At 34.6% G+C, this 13,001-nt stretch overlaps 2 protein-coding genes across 13 annotated transcripts in view; one reads left to right on the top strand and one right to left on the bottom strand.

Annotated features, from left to right (window-relative positions):
• The window catches only part of LOC129005735 (claspin-like), a 52,882-nt gene extending 44,551 nt beyond the window's left edge, over nucleotides 1-8,331 (top strand). For 5 of the 12 annotated variants that reach the window (XM_054434715.1, XM_054434714.1, XM_054434716.1 and 2 more), the window contains 7 exons: nucleotides 547-573; nucleotides 2,199-2,255; nucleotides 4,180-4,407; nucleotides 5,050-5,277; nucleotides 6,665-6,877; nucleotides 7,244-7,351; nucleotides 7,760-8,331. In XM_054434715.1, the coding sequence (XP_054290690.1) occupies nucleotides 547-573; nucleotides 2,199-2,255; nucleotides 4,180-4,407; nucleotides 5,050-5,277; nucleotides 6,665-6,877; nucleotides 7,244-7,351; nucleotides 7,760-7,765 (867 nt within the window). In that variant the 3' untranslated portion in view covers nucleotides 7,766-8,331. The remainder of the gene's footprint in view (nucleotides 1-546; nucleotides 574-2,198; nucleotides 2,256-4,179; nucleotides 4,408-5,049; nucleotides 5,278-6,664; nucleotides 6,878-7,243; nucleotides 7,352-7,759) is intronic. The other 7 variants (XM_054434721.1, XM_054434724.1, XM_054434725.1 and 4 more) reach the window with 7 other exon arrangements.
• Nucleotides 8,332-9,117: 786 nt separating this feature from the next.
• LOC129005758 (chymotrypsin-like) lies at nucleotides 9,118-12,813 on the bottom strand. Its single transcript, XM_054434758.1, has 7 exons — nucleotides 12,688-12,813; nucleotides 12,218-12,302; nucleotides 11,831-11,990; nucleotides 11,106-11,281; nucleotides 10,596-10,700; nucleotides 9,864-10,009; nucleotides 9,118-9,355 (listed from the first exon to the last, which is right to left on the bottom strand). Exons 1-7 carry the CDS (start codon nucleotides 12,748-12,750, stop codon nucleotides 9,200-9,202), a joined length of 891 nt encoding a protein of 296 aa, XP_054290733.1. The 5' UTR covers nucleotides 12,751-12,813; the 3' UTR covers nucleotides 9,118-9,199.
• Nucleotides 12,814-13,001: the final 188 nt, after the last annotated feature.

Genomic DNA, 13,001 nt, shown 5'->3' on the forward strand with positions numbered 1-13,001 from the left:
CACATTTTTTACCCTGGTGTTTCAGTATTGGTAGTAAAATACCCCTGCAAATAACAACAAATGTCTAGTTGGTTTGGAATTTTAGTTATTTGTTTATAATAAATAGAACTTTACAAGTTGATTTTGTCTAGTGAAAAGTGCTACAAAATGTTATATGGATATTATTAGTAAACTATTTCAAAACTAACATTAATTGGAACTTGGGTCGAAATTAGATAGTTGAAAACCGAACAATAAATTTTAATTTCTTGTCCTTTTGAATTTTTGTTCATTTCATCTCATCCTACATGATGTACAATATACCTAAGAATAAGTTAAAGTAGATATCTTGGATTTGGAATGTTAAATATTTTTTACCATTTTTAGCTTGTGAGGATAGCATTATTTTATACAAGTCTAGCAAGCATTACTTTAAAGACAGTAGCAATGCCTAAAGCACTAGCTTCAAATAATCTGTATACTAATATATTCTTAGTAGTTAGATATAACATACCATCATTCCTAATAGAAGCCTAATCTATTGTTCAATTTCTTTCTGTTCTGAAGGACCAAATGTCCCTATATCAACAGATGGTAAGCTGATTCACACAGTACACTAATTGCATGTTCTAAATGCATGCAGGTGCAGGTCTATGTCTTCCGTTGACAATGATTTTCTTTCTTTATTTCTCGGTACTTATTTTCTCAAAAAGAAATATGTTTCTCCATGTTAGTCTTACAATATGTGTTTCTGTGTGTGTGTAGAGTTATATTAGATACAACACTTTGGAGAAATGTGTTAAGATTGTGACTATTTGTAAATTTTAAAACATATTAGTATTAGTTACATATTAACTTTTGACCTGAAGTTCTTACTAAAGGAAACTAAAACTTTATGAAATCAACAATGTTCACTTCTTATTCGGATAGTAAAGTTTTATCTGTGTTTATCTATGTTTGTTTTTTTCTGTGTGCTAGAGAGGTTTAGTCCTTAATTTATCTGTTTATAAGGATTATCCTTCCAAACCCATTATTAACGTGATTGTCAAAAAATTTTGTTGTAAGGAATATACTGTAGCCTTTAACATTCACAATTAAAACTTTCGTCAAAACCAAAATCTGTATGACATATATAATGTACTGTGCTATGTTACTAAAAAAAAAAAAATAAAACCTTCGTAAAATTTAATAATATATTTAATCAGATTAAGTGTGAAAGGTAAAGCAGAGTAGCAGTAGCCTACAGATCTACCAACGTTCTTTATTTTCCTCATTACTTTGTCCGTTTAACTAACTTAAACTGTTCCAGACAATTTTTCATTCTATACCTTTTAATAAAAACAGTTTTCATCAGTTGTATATTTGCATGTTTTTTTAGAGTCAACCATTGCAGCAAGATATTCAAAAAATAGGAATAATAGATGCCCCAACTGAAAACTTTATCGGGGTATTATCACTAACTGACAGTAAATAACATACAGGGTGAATTGCTCAACCGGGAGAAAAAATTCCATGAAATCGCCATGAAAAAAATATATTGTGTCTGTATAGATCCTCAATCCCACAAAACTGTCAATTCTGACGGTAGCGACTTTGGATTCGTGGTGAAATCCTGACCATGTGCCACGATCGCGACGTGACTCAGTAAACATCTGCTCTCGCGATCGCAATGTCGTCAGAAATTGTCAATCTCGTAGTAATCATAATATTAGTGTGCATTGCAATGTCATCACTATAGTCCATAATTGCAGAGACATTATTTATTGTCTTCACAATTACGACATCCGGAATTTTTAGTGCACAATCTTAGCAGACGCTCTCTGCTATTGTGAGGGTAAAAGCTTAATTGTTTGAGCTAGATTTTGATACGTGCTCGAGCTTCAAGCGGATAATATTTTAACTTATAAACATTCTGGCTGTAGTGTGTCGACTATGCCTGGTAACCTCAGGAACATTGCTGTCGCGTGCAAACACTGCTTCGTTTATTTCTGAGGTCCGCCTTGTACCCAGCCTGTACAATGACCCCTAACAACATCTAAAAACAAATGCAAAATATGTCAAAGACAATACGGTGATTTTGATTATCAACCTTGTAATATGTTTGTAGTAGGAATTTTAATTTTTGATAGAACATTACACCACCTGCGATCAGTGAATAGGCTGGTAAAGTCAACACTTGTAGTAGTTGGTGGTTGTTAAGTGTTGGATGTGTTGCACAGGTGACCAATCACAGGGGAGGACTCAGCATCGGCCCTCCGCCCCTCTCTCTCCCTCAGGTATCTCCTACGGCTACGGCTGGCCACATGCACGTCTATACTCTAAACACACCTTGGGCAAAACAGAATTTTGATACCTGTTTTCTAACATCTTAACCCTCTCTGAGTGTGTTTTTTCTGCAAAGACGAGCATTTTTAAGTGTGGTATCTCTTTTGGTTTAATTGAAGTGCAGAATTTCCAGACAATTACAGTAAACACATTTTGGGCGAGTGTCTTACTACTCAACTAACCAAACAATAAAAAAAAAAACTTTCAAATACGTTATATATTCCCACTGTCAAACAAACTTAACTCACTACTCATAATTTCTAAGAGAGGCTATCTATGTTTTCATTAATAACCGTGTTTTGCCAATTATAATCAGCTGGTGTCCGTTAAAAATTCATTACAGTTCATTCTTACATAATGAAATTCCATTTGATCAAGCAGGCGATAAAGAGCTGTTTTCCGGACTAAATAATTGTGTGGAAACAGTTAAAACAGTGTAGCAATAAAATATTTATATTTTTAAATTTTAGATGCTCAGTAAGTTTGAATTAAGTTTTTAAACTCGGTAATTTTTTTACGGCCTCTGGGGACATAAAAACAAGTAAAGGGGTCCCGGGTCTAGGTCTAACCATTAGACCTATGGATTCTCTCTATATGGGAAATTCGCCTAAATTAACTAATGCACATGTAGAAACTGGGAGCTTAACATGGAGAACTTGCACAAGAAAAGCAATTCTGCTAATTGATCAAGAAAGTGTATTTATTTCCTTAAAGGGGGTGGTGGTTTCCACAACCTTGCAATTCGCAGTCCACTTAAGCCTGGATTTTAGGGGAAGCGAGGGGTGAGCCGTTTCAATACCGATACATTTTTGTGGTTGCATCGGAACCCAAACCCACAACATGGTGTGCCATCCTACCGACTAAGTTCTGAAAAATTTCACAAACTGTTATTTCCTCCTCATCTAGAATTGATGGGAACAACAACCAATTCCAAGCCATGTTGTTGCTCTTTTGTCCAAAACATATCAAATGTAACCAATCTTTGTCTGCTACTTTTAACCGACTAACTGTGTCACCTTCTGCGTTTAACACTTATGCTACTTCTAACATTTTCAGGTGGTGTCAATAATCTCCTTATCCATTTTTATATTGCAAGTGGTATATTAATAAGGGCTTGAATTAATCTATTAATGGTTTTTGAACAGTTTTTTATATTTATTTTTTTATTGAAAATTGTGTTAAATAGGGTGTGAAAGTTTAAGCTACTATTTTAATTAGGTATTGTTGGATTGCTGTTAACGACATAATGGTTGGTTTATAGGTTAGAGTGGTGACTTGCATTGCTCCATTAATATTGATGACATTGTTCTTTATCAATTTAATTTATAAATCCAGTTAACAAAAAAAAAAAAAAAAAAAATTGATGGCCATTTCATGTTTTCTTGAAGCTTATTTTGAAGCTATTATTTTCTGTGTATTGCATAACAATACGATTGTCATAACGGTAAAAACTGCAATAGTGAAGAGTCAAAACACATAGCTTTGTTTCAATTGAAATACACTACTGTACCGTAATCTTTATACCTCAACAGGTGGTTTGTATCTGCCGGATGTTTGAATTATTGGGATTCTGGTGTATGTCTAGTTAGTAGAACATTCAAAATGATTCAGTAATTTTGAATATATACCTCTATGCGTGTACTGTTATATTGTATTAAGTAACTAGTGCAATATTAGGCATAGTAATGTTTGGCTTATTAATTTTTCTGAAATAATTTTTTAGAATCGTCCTTGAAATGAAGAGGCTAGATAAAAAAAAAGAAATAGTTGAGCTGCTTTTGAAAAAGCAAAGCTATCAGTTTAAAATGGTTTGCCTAAGTTAGAGGTTTATGGTTTATCCCTACTCATGTACGTGACGTTGTGTTTGTGATGTAGCAGAACGTGGCGGCTAGTGTGGCCAGCAAGACGTCAGTGACACCCGTCGGAGCCTCTACAGCCAAACTGCTGCAACAGCCGAGCATCTCCATCACACCTCTACCTCGGCAGCAGCAACCCCCGCCCTCGCCTGCACCTGCGCCTCCCCCCGCCAACAAGCCTGGCCGCCCCGCCGGCTCTAGCAAAGCCACCTTTGTCATCTGTGAGATCTGTGACGGATATATCAAGGTACTTCCCTCTAAAGAGATTATATCAAACTTGCACATAGTGTTGTAGAATCTGCATTGATGACTGCCTGGGTTTCAGTGTTGTCAAAGACCCTGGATCAAAAAATTCCCAAGGCTATTTCTCTCAATTTTAACCCTTTCTCTTCTGAGGAATGACTAATGGGTTGAACAACATGATTTAATCCATGTAATTGATTGTTTTGAAAATGTATACCCATCAAGCTTTTTTGAAAGCTTTGTGGTTAATGGTTAACACAATCAAAGGCCTTGGAAAGAACACAGAAGATCCCCATGGTACTCTGTGATACATCCAGAGCCAATAAATCCAAATTGCTCAGCAGCTAGAATGAGTGTGCCTCAAAAAATATTGAAATTTGATTTTAGTGCTACATTTTCAAAAAAATTGGAAAAGAAGGAAGATGCGAAATGGGATAATAGTTATATGGATTTTTTCTGACCTTTCTGGAAAAAGAGAATTTACCCCTGTATATTTTCAATTTTCAGGAAAAACTTAAATTTTTGAAAGATAGATTTATTAAAACTACATAGGAACAGCAATAGAGTTTTTCATAATGTCCAACAGTATCAGATGACGATATTTGCTAATAATTAAGTGCTTAATCATGACACAAAATGTCAATAGGACCTGGAGCAGTTGAGGAACCACATGCAGTGGATACACAAAGTGAAGATACATCCCAAGATGATCTACAACCGACCGCCACTCAATTGTCAGAAGTGTCAGTTCCGATTCTTCACGGACCAAGGACTAGAGAGACATCTACTGGGCAGTCATGGTCTGGTCACCAGTAGTATGCAGGAGGCAGCTAACAAGGGCAAGGACGGAGGCCGCTGTCCCGTCTGTGGCAGGGTGAGTCATGTACACCAAACACACAATTTGGCTAAGTAAATATCTTAATGAGAATGTAGACCACAATGGCCTAGGTTTTTATTTTCCTTAACTTATGAATTTAAAAGTTACGATAAACTACCTGTTGGGATTGAGACTACCAATCACTCCATTGACAAGTATGAATAGAAAAATGCTGTGTTGCTTCGAATCGAGTTGCATCGATTCTAATCAAAAACTTTTAAATCGAATCGTTGCTTTGAATTGAAAATTTTTTACTGCTTCGCACACCCTTCAATTTGATACTGGATTTTCTTGGCACGTGATTTGTTCCGATCGTCGGTGATTTCGCCACGTCATGAGTGACGACATATGTTAACCTTTCAGAGGGCGCATTGGTTTTCAAAACGGGAGAGGGCGCACCCGGAGGTTACTTCCAGGTCAATAAAAACAAACATTTATGAAGTAAAATTTGTATTTTAGTGCACAAATTAAGTTTTATTTTTAATTTTAAACATAAAAATGCGTTTAGTGAAATCTTAATAAATTATAAAATAACGTAATTTAGATTTTATAAATATAAAATTAAACTATTATTCTATCAAATGTTATGACATAAAAGTATATGAAGAAATCTTTTACAAGAATATATTCAAGAAGTTAATTTAAATTTTACCACAATGTCCTATAATGTGGTTTTAGATGATAACACTCTCAATACCTGATGTTTTAAGTAATTTAACATATTAGGTATCTTAATACTAAATGACTCTGTACATACGTCGTTCGTGAATCTCCCTTTCAGCACGGCTAAGAGTGTTGCAATTTGAAATTTTAACTTCTTCACTCATCTTGTAAAAACTATATATTTACTAAATAATGCCATGAATTGTAAAAAAATAATTATTTACAGTAGGCCTAATTTTTTACACGCAATAATGAACGCACACACTAAACTAAAGGTCACATCACGGATGTTGCCTCCAGGCTGTATAAGAATCGACAGGGCGCACACGGAAGTTACTTCCAGCCTCTTACAAAATTGAACAAAACTAACAAATATTAAATAGTAGGGGTGAGTTTTGACCTTCACTCGATTCTAGGAATGAGGTGCGTATGGTACAGTAACACTCACACTGCCGACACCACTCAAAATAATATAATCGCGAAAAATAAAACATCCCTGGAGGTTACTTCCGTGATGCGACCTCTGGAAGGTTAACAAAGGTACCGTGACCACGAAACGAAAAAGGTGTATTAAGATGGAGAATGAACCAAGTTTTGGTCGGGATTAAAAAAAAATTGTAATGAAAAGTCGGGAATTCCATTTGAGAAATCTAGTAGACACCCTGTTGTACGAAAATGCTTCAAAACTTTAAATATTTTATACATTGTCTGTCTGGCGCAGGTTTACCAGTGGAAGTTGCTGAACCACGTGGCCAGGGACCACAATATGTCGCTGAAACCGGCGCATCTGTCATACAAGTGCACCGTGTGTACAGCCACGTTCGGCATGTACAAGCAGTTTGAGAACCACGTGTACTCGGCTCACAGTGTGGTGGCCAAGCGAGTCATGGACAAGAAGCCTTCGTCGTCCAGTCAGCCCTCGACCAGCTCCCAGGTATGTAACTCACGATCTTTGACTATTACATTCCACCAACATAATTATCAAATTAAGCTGTCACCTATTTTGAATCAGAATTGATTACGTAGTTGAATTTAGCCACTGACATAGGGTGCTGTATATATTACTGGTTTCTTTTAAATACACATAAACTGTTTAAACAGAAAACTCAAAATATGACTTACTGTAAGCTACACTGTGTGAATGGTTCTTTCAACTGTTGTTATTTTTTTTTTTTTTATAACTAATTTAAAAAAAAGTCATAAATTTGGCCCAAATTGATGTGATGTTGACTTCAGTACTTGAAAGTCAATGGTTATAAGTATTATTTGAATGGTTTGGTTAAAATTTCTTTTCTTGCAGGGTGATATGCTTAAACCACTGAAGATAAATGATGAAATCACGATAATCCCTCAACCTGCTAGGTCTAAGACAAAACCTGCCGGATCTAACAATCGCCCACAGAAAAAGGTGAGTTCTTTCAATCGTTAGCTGTATCTAAAATGTGAAATGTCAGTTTCAAAAATATGCATTTTCGCTAATTGAAAGGTCGGTCTTTTTTTTTAAAGCATATAAAAAATTAAACCATCTACTTGGACATGATGACAGAATGACCCAAATTTATTCTGTAATTGGACAGAATATTTCTGCATTACCAATACGTGTAAAGTTGATAAAATTTGACGTTACAGATTTTCCATTCAATACCTAGAGACTACGTCTAAAGCTGCATTTTACTCATATTTTTTGTTTGGCTAGGTCAAAATCTATGAACCATGTATTGTTTTGCAAGGACAGATAACTTACCCACAAACATTAATTATAAATGTCTATGAACACTTTGCCCTATCACTAAACGATTCAATCTGTTTGTTTCAGGTGTAAACTCCCCCCGATCTACACTTAGTGTGTCGTCCGCTGTAGTTAATTATTATATTACTATAAGTCGTTTTCTTTATTTAGAAAGGTTTTTATATATTTTGAGTTTGTCAAATGTAAAATTTTTGTATACCGTAACTTGTACATAGCACACTTTAGAGAATGACTGTCGGAGGTGCGGTGTGTGTGTCATGACCCGTGTATAAAGCTGATGTATAGATATTCACGAGATTTGTAATTTTGTATCAGGGGGTTTGGCTCTTGGTGCCTGAGCTCTGCTTTTTGGTAGTTTTCTCTACGTCATGATTAAGCCAGTGACCTTTTTAATTTTGACGGTTATTTGTATATAAGTTTGATATTGAATGTGGGTTGATGATATTTTATTGGTAGATAAGCTAATCTCTGTTCTCGCCGAGCGGAACAGTTTTTAAATTTCCCTTGTGTATAATTTATTCCGTAATAATTACTCCGAGAAATTCCAAAGTGTGAGACTTGACTTTATAAGTACAGTATCATGTGAATAATGGGTCTATTGATATAACAATGTTCCATGAATAAATATTTTGTTCCAATTAGATTTTTTCTATTCCTGGTTTTCTCAGTTTAGCTAGAGATAAATGAGATTATTCCACAATGTTAAATTACAAGTAACTAGGATCTACATTGTAAACAGATACTATTTTACCTACGACTGTTTTAAATTTTAAGTATAAATTTATATTTTCATAAATAACCAAAATCTATCTTTAAATTGTTGGTAAAATGTGTTATACTTTATTGTCCATTTACAGTTGTATATTTATTTTGTCCATTTGAAACAATATTTATAGGTACATTATGGAGTACCTAAATATACATGTATATAAAAAATGTTTTTATTCTTAATTCATGACTCAATCAGATCCTCAAATAGTTCATATTTCATGTGCGGGGTGGATTAAAAATTACATGACACAGTTTAATTAATGTATTTTTGATGATTCAATAACTACTAATGGTGCATTTAGTAAAAAAGTAATAGAATTTTAGAACAAAATACAACATTTTTTAAACAGGTTGTTTTGGGAGCTGCAGTAACCTTTAATTAACTAAACTAACACATTTTAGTATTTTTTTAGGTTTGGTGTAAATTGAACAAAACTTCTATTTCCTTATCAGCTACTTTGCTAAAAATTTATTTTCTTGAAATTCAGAATTTTTTGTTAATTGTGTGCTTTTAAAATGTAACCCAAACAGCAGAGTTTCTTTCTTGTAGCAAACCTGTACTATTTGAGCCAATGTTATAGTGATATGGGTGTGAAGAACCCTGTCAGTTAGGGTTAGAAAGATAATGTCAGAGAAAGTAGAAAGTTCAGGAATACTATACTTTATTTTAAATTTTTTACTTCTTAAATTGATTAAATATACACAGTAAGACAGTAACACAGAAGTTTACAACATTCACAACTTGGGGCAGAGCCAGTCACCGAAGTAGCGTACATCGGTAAACACACTCGGTGCGCTGAGCTCGCAAGAGCTGAGTCCTAGGGAGACGATGCCTTGTTGGACGAGATTACCTGAACCGTCGGTCTGTACTAGCGGACCGCCACTGTCTCCCTGTCATAGGTTTATGATTAAAATTTATAGATTTAGTAAATATTATAATTATATGGGTATCCAATTGGTTACAGTGCTTTCCTTTATGAAGGGGGTTGGTTTTTATTTTCAAGCAAAAATGTTTTCAGAGCTAGATGCCAAATTTGTTGTTTGGCTATCAATCAGTAATGCTATCTACTAAAAGGCTGACATAAGATAATAATTAGGGCAGAGTGTGGACTGTTCCTATACAAAAAAAACTTATAAAATATTAATATAAGTAGTGATCTCACCCTGTGCTGACAAGATCTGCCCCAATAAGTCAAAAGTAACCTGAGGTTTGCTCAATGCTAGGAGAAGTCCTAAGTCAAAAATTTGTTTTAAAGCCAATTTGGACTTCTGCAGTCATAATATTAGGGAAAAGTTATAAAAATAGGTGTCATTCAATCTCTAAATAATTCAAAAAGGGTTCTTTAAAATAATAGTAAATGGGTCTGTTGAACACCTTGGCTCTGCTATTTCCACTTACATTACAAGTGCTCTTCCCCCCAGCTCCACTAGTGCACAGTTGACTCTCTATGACGTCGTATTTAGCCACTGTCTTGAAAAAAGTAGTGCAAGAGTCTTGAGGCTCCCCTGACACTACAACGTACATCAGGTTCGACGTTGTCTTTTCTAAACGGAAACAAATAATGCAACTTGACACAAATACTTCTGTGTGATAAGAATATTTGACTTTTTACTGCTTCTCATGTAGGGACTTTTTCATGGACGAAAAATTTTTGTTTATTGGTTATACAAAATGAATGGTTATAAGAAGGAAGAACACAATTAACACACATAACTTTAGAGAGGCCCAGGCAGTTGTAGCACAGTTGACAACACAATTAATTTACTTGATGTTTCACGCCTTCAATTGTCGGAAGGGAATAATTTTCTGTGCTATCGAATCAACTGCCTAGAACTTTTCTTGGTCGAGTTAACATGATTCCTTAATCGTTCAACAAAGACAAAATACTTTCTCCTTCTATAATCATAATCTATTTAAATAAGACACCCTAAATTACTTACATTTTTGCTTTAATATTCTCACATATTGTAAACTGTGGGAAGATTGAAAATGTATCCCTTATTCATTGCTAGTGTATTTTCCTCATGTAACTACATGCACTAGGATTTATTAGTTGAAAATGCCTGTATATCTTCAATGAAAGGTATACTTCATCAGTCAACAGATACAAAATAATCATTGTTAACTCACTGTTCGATGTCTTCCCCCAACCAGAGACAGTGAAGTTATTCTTATTGTCCGAGTCAGCTGTCAGTTCATTAGAACAGCTGGGCAGTTTGACAGTGCAAATGTATTCTGAAAACAATCATTTACATTATACATTGACTATACATACATAAGTACAAGGATAGGCCTACTCAAGTAATGGGGTTAAGAAGATTAAACTTAGTTTAACCTGATTCCCCAACAGAGTGCACTTCTGTAAAAATGTATAATTCTTAGCCTAAATATACCTTGTAATCATTTAAATCCTTCTTGTCTCACTTTGAAATTAAGAGGAAATAGATCTTAAAATACTGTTCCCTTTAGAGTTAAAAACTGGGGTAGGTAATCCATATAGATATGATGTTTTCTTCAGTATCCAATGAAAATTATCGTACCAAGATGGCTGGAAAGTAAAAGTAAACGGATATTCTTTAGTAAATTTGTATGTAGTAGTATAAGTCCGAAAGTACACCAGATAAAATGTTCATAACTAACCATTGAGTGTGACTGCTCTCGGAAGTTTGACAATGCCAATGTCATTGTGGATGCTGTTTGAATCGTACTTCTCGTGGTATTGCAGACCAGAAGAGTAAACCCTAATTACTTGTCGCCCAGGCTCGTAATACTGGCTCAGGTCTAAGCCTCCTAGAACTGCTACAGCTGACTTTGCCCTGAAAATGTTGAGTTATAATTTAATTTAACTGTCTTGAGTGTAAACATAAACATTACGCAAATGCTTTATTATAAATTAATAGAACATCTGTTTTGGTTTGCTGGGTGTTGCCACTTTAGTTTTGCCGCAGCTTTGTAGTAGAGAAGTAAAATCTATTTTTCTGTAAATCTTTGTAGTAATTGACTAGAGAGAAAATAACTTGTTCTTCCTGTTGGTGAAAACTATACAACTTTGATTGAATGCATGACAAATGAAGAATAATTTAGTATAACATAACAATAATAATATCAAGGATAACACGTCCTTTAACAATGATTTGTAGTTGCAACCTGCATTAATTTAACAGCAATTTTTCCTTGTACTGTACTGATATAGATTACCCCTTGTGTTGCCTGATACATTTTAAACGAGTTTGGCCAGATTAACGTAGGCCTACAGAGGAAGCAAGCCTTATTCCTAACAAACAGATGCTATCTAAGAGATCCCGGATACATTTCCTATAATTACTCCATAGTTATTCCTCAGAAGAGTCAGTAAGGTGTCCTACCCCTGAACGCAATGTGCTGCTGTGAGGATGGTCTGAGACGAGACCAGAGATCCACCGCAAGACCAGCTGTTGCGGCCGTCACTGAACTGTAGATACACCTGGTAGCAGAACTGTCCTCTCACTGCGGCCTGGCCGTTCACGATCTTCAGCGAGTGACGGGCTACACAAACATGCAACATACTTATGTGTGTAGAATCTTTGACTCAAGAACATTTCCAAACTCGCCTGCAGCTCGTGCGTTAACATTTCTTTTAAGTGCAGCAAAGTGCCACTTTGCTCACTAGTTACCCAAATAACTATTGATTGCATAAAAATCAATTAGAATAATCTTTTGTTTTTGCACTATTTATGCTTAAAAATGAAATGATAACTTAAAATCTTACTTACCTTCATTGGATGTTAGATTTACAGCATCAAGAAAAATATTTCTAGATGGAGTAGAAGATATATCAAACACTGGTTTCCTTCCAATCTATAATAGTTGAAAATATAAAATAGTTACAGTTAAATCTGGCAACTATACTTATAGTAAATCACTTTTCCTAATATAAAAATAAAACACCAAGAAACAACTCAAATTTCAAAGTTTTAGTCATTAACTTGTAATAAGTTACATGATATTTGAAATGACATGTGACTAGAAACCCATCGCGACAAAAATAAGAGGCAAAGATGATTAGTTAATAGTTTGGGGATTTGTAGAATGTTGCGACATAGAAAGGACACTAAATACAGTATAAAAAAAACTTCCTATAATTAGTATAATTTAAGTTTGATGTATAAATAATACATAATATGCCAAAATGCATTTTCAAAAATACTGAACATATAGTAGGTCCAATAAGAAAAATGAATACCTCTACAGCTTTTGAAGACTGAATAAACCCAAAGCACAAAAGAGTTGTGAAGAAAAACAACATGGTTGGTAAGTTGATGAGCGTCTTGCACAAATTGGCAGAAATAGACCTTGTTTTGGTTAATTTGCAACTAAACAATCAGAAGAAGCAAAATCTCCATGGCTTATTGCTATCTACATTGTAAACCATCATAATCTCATAAGTACCTAAATAATTCCTAGAAGTCAAGGTCTAATAGCAAACCATACTGTTTTCTCCGAATAAACTTTTGAAAATACAACTTTTGATAAGACTGAAATACTTTTAAATAAGTA

The sequence above is a fragment of the Macrosteles quadrilineatus genome, unplaced genomic scaffold, assembly GCF_028750875.1.
Source record: "Macrosteles quadrilineatus isolate MER2022 unplaced genomic scaffold, UCM_ALF_1.0 Scaffold_32__1_contigs__length_1466915, whole genome shotgun sequence".
NCBI lineage: Eukaryota > Metazoa > Arthropoda > Insecta > Hemiptera > Cicadellidae > Macrosteles > Macrosteles quadrilineatus.

Excerpts from the sequence above, each read along its gene's own strand:
- LOC129005758 (XM_054434758.1), bottom strand. The coding sequence starts at position 12,750 with ATGTTGTTTTTCTTCACAACTCTTTTGTGCTTTGGGTTTATTCAGTCT. Across the intron at positions 11,991-12,217 it reads AAATCTAACATCCAATGAAG|CCCGTCACTCGCTGAAGATC; the intron begins GTAAGTAAGATT and ends ATGTTTGTGTAG. Across the intron at positions 9,356-9,863 it reads GGGGGAAGAGCACTTGTAAT|GGAGACAGTGGCGGTCCGCT; the intron begins GTAAGTGGAAAT and ends AACCTATGACAG.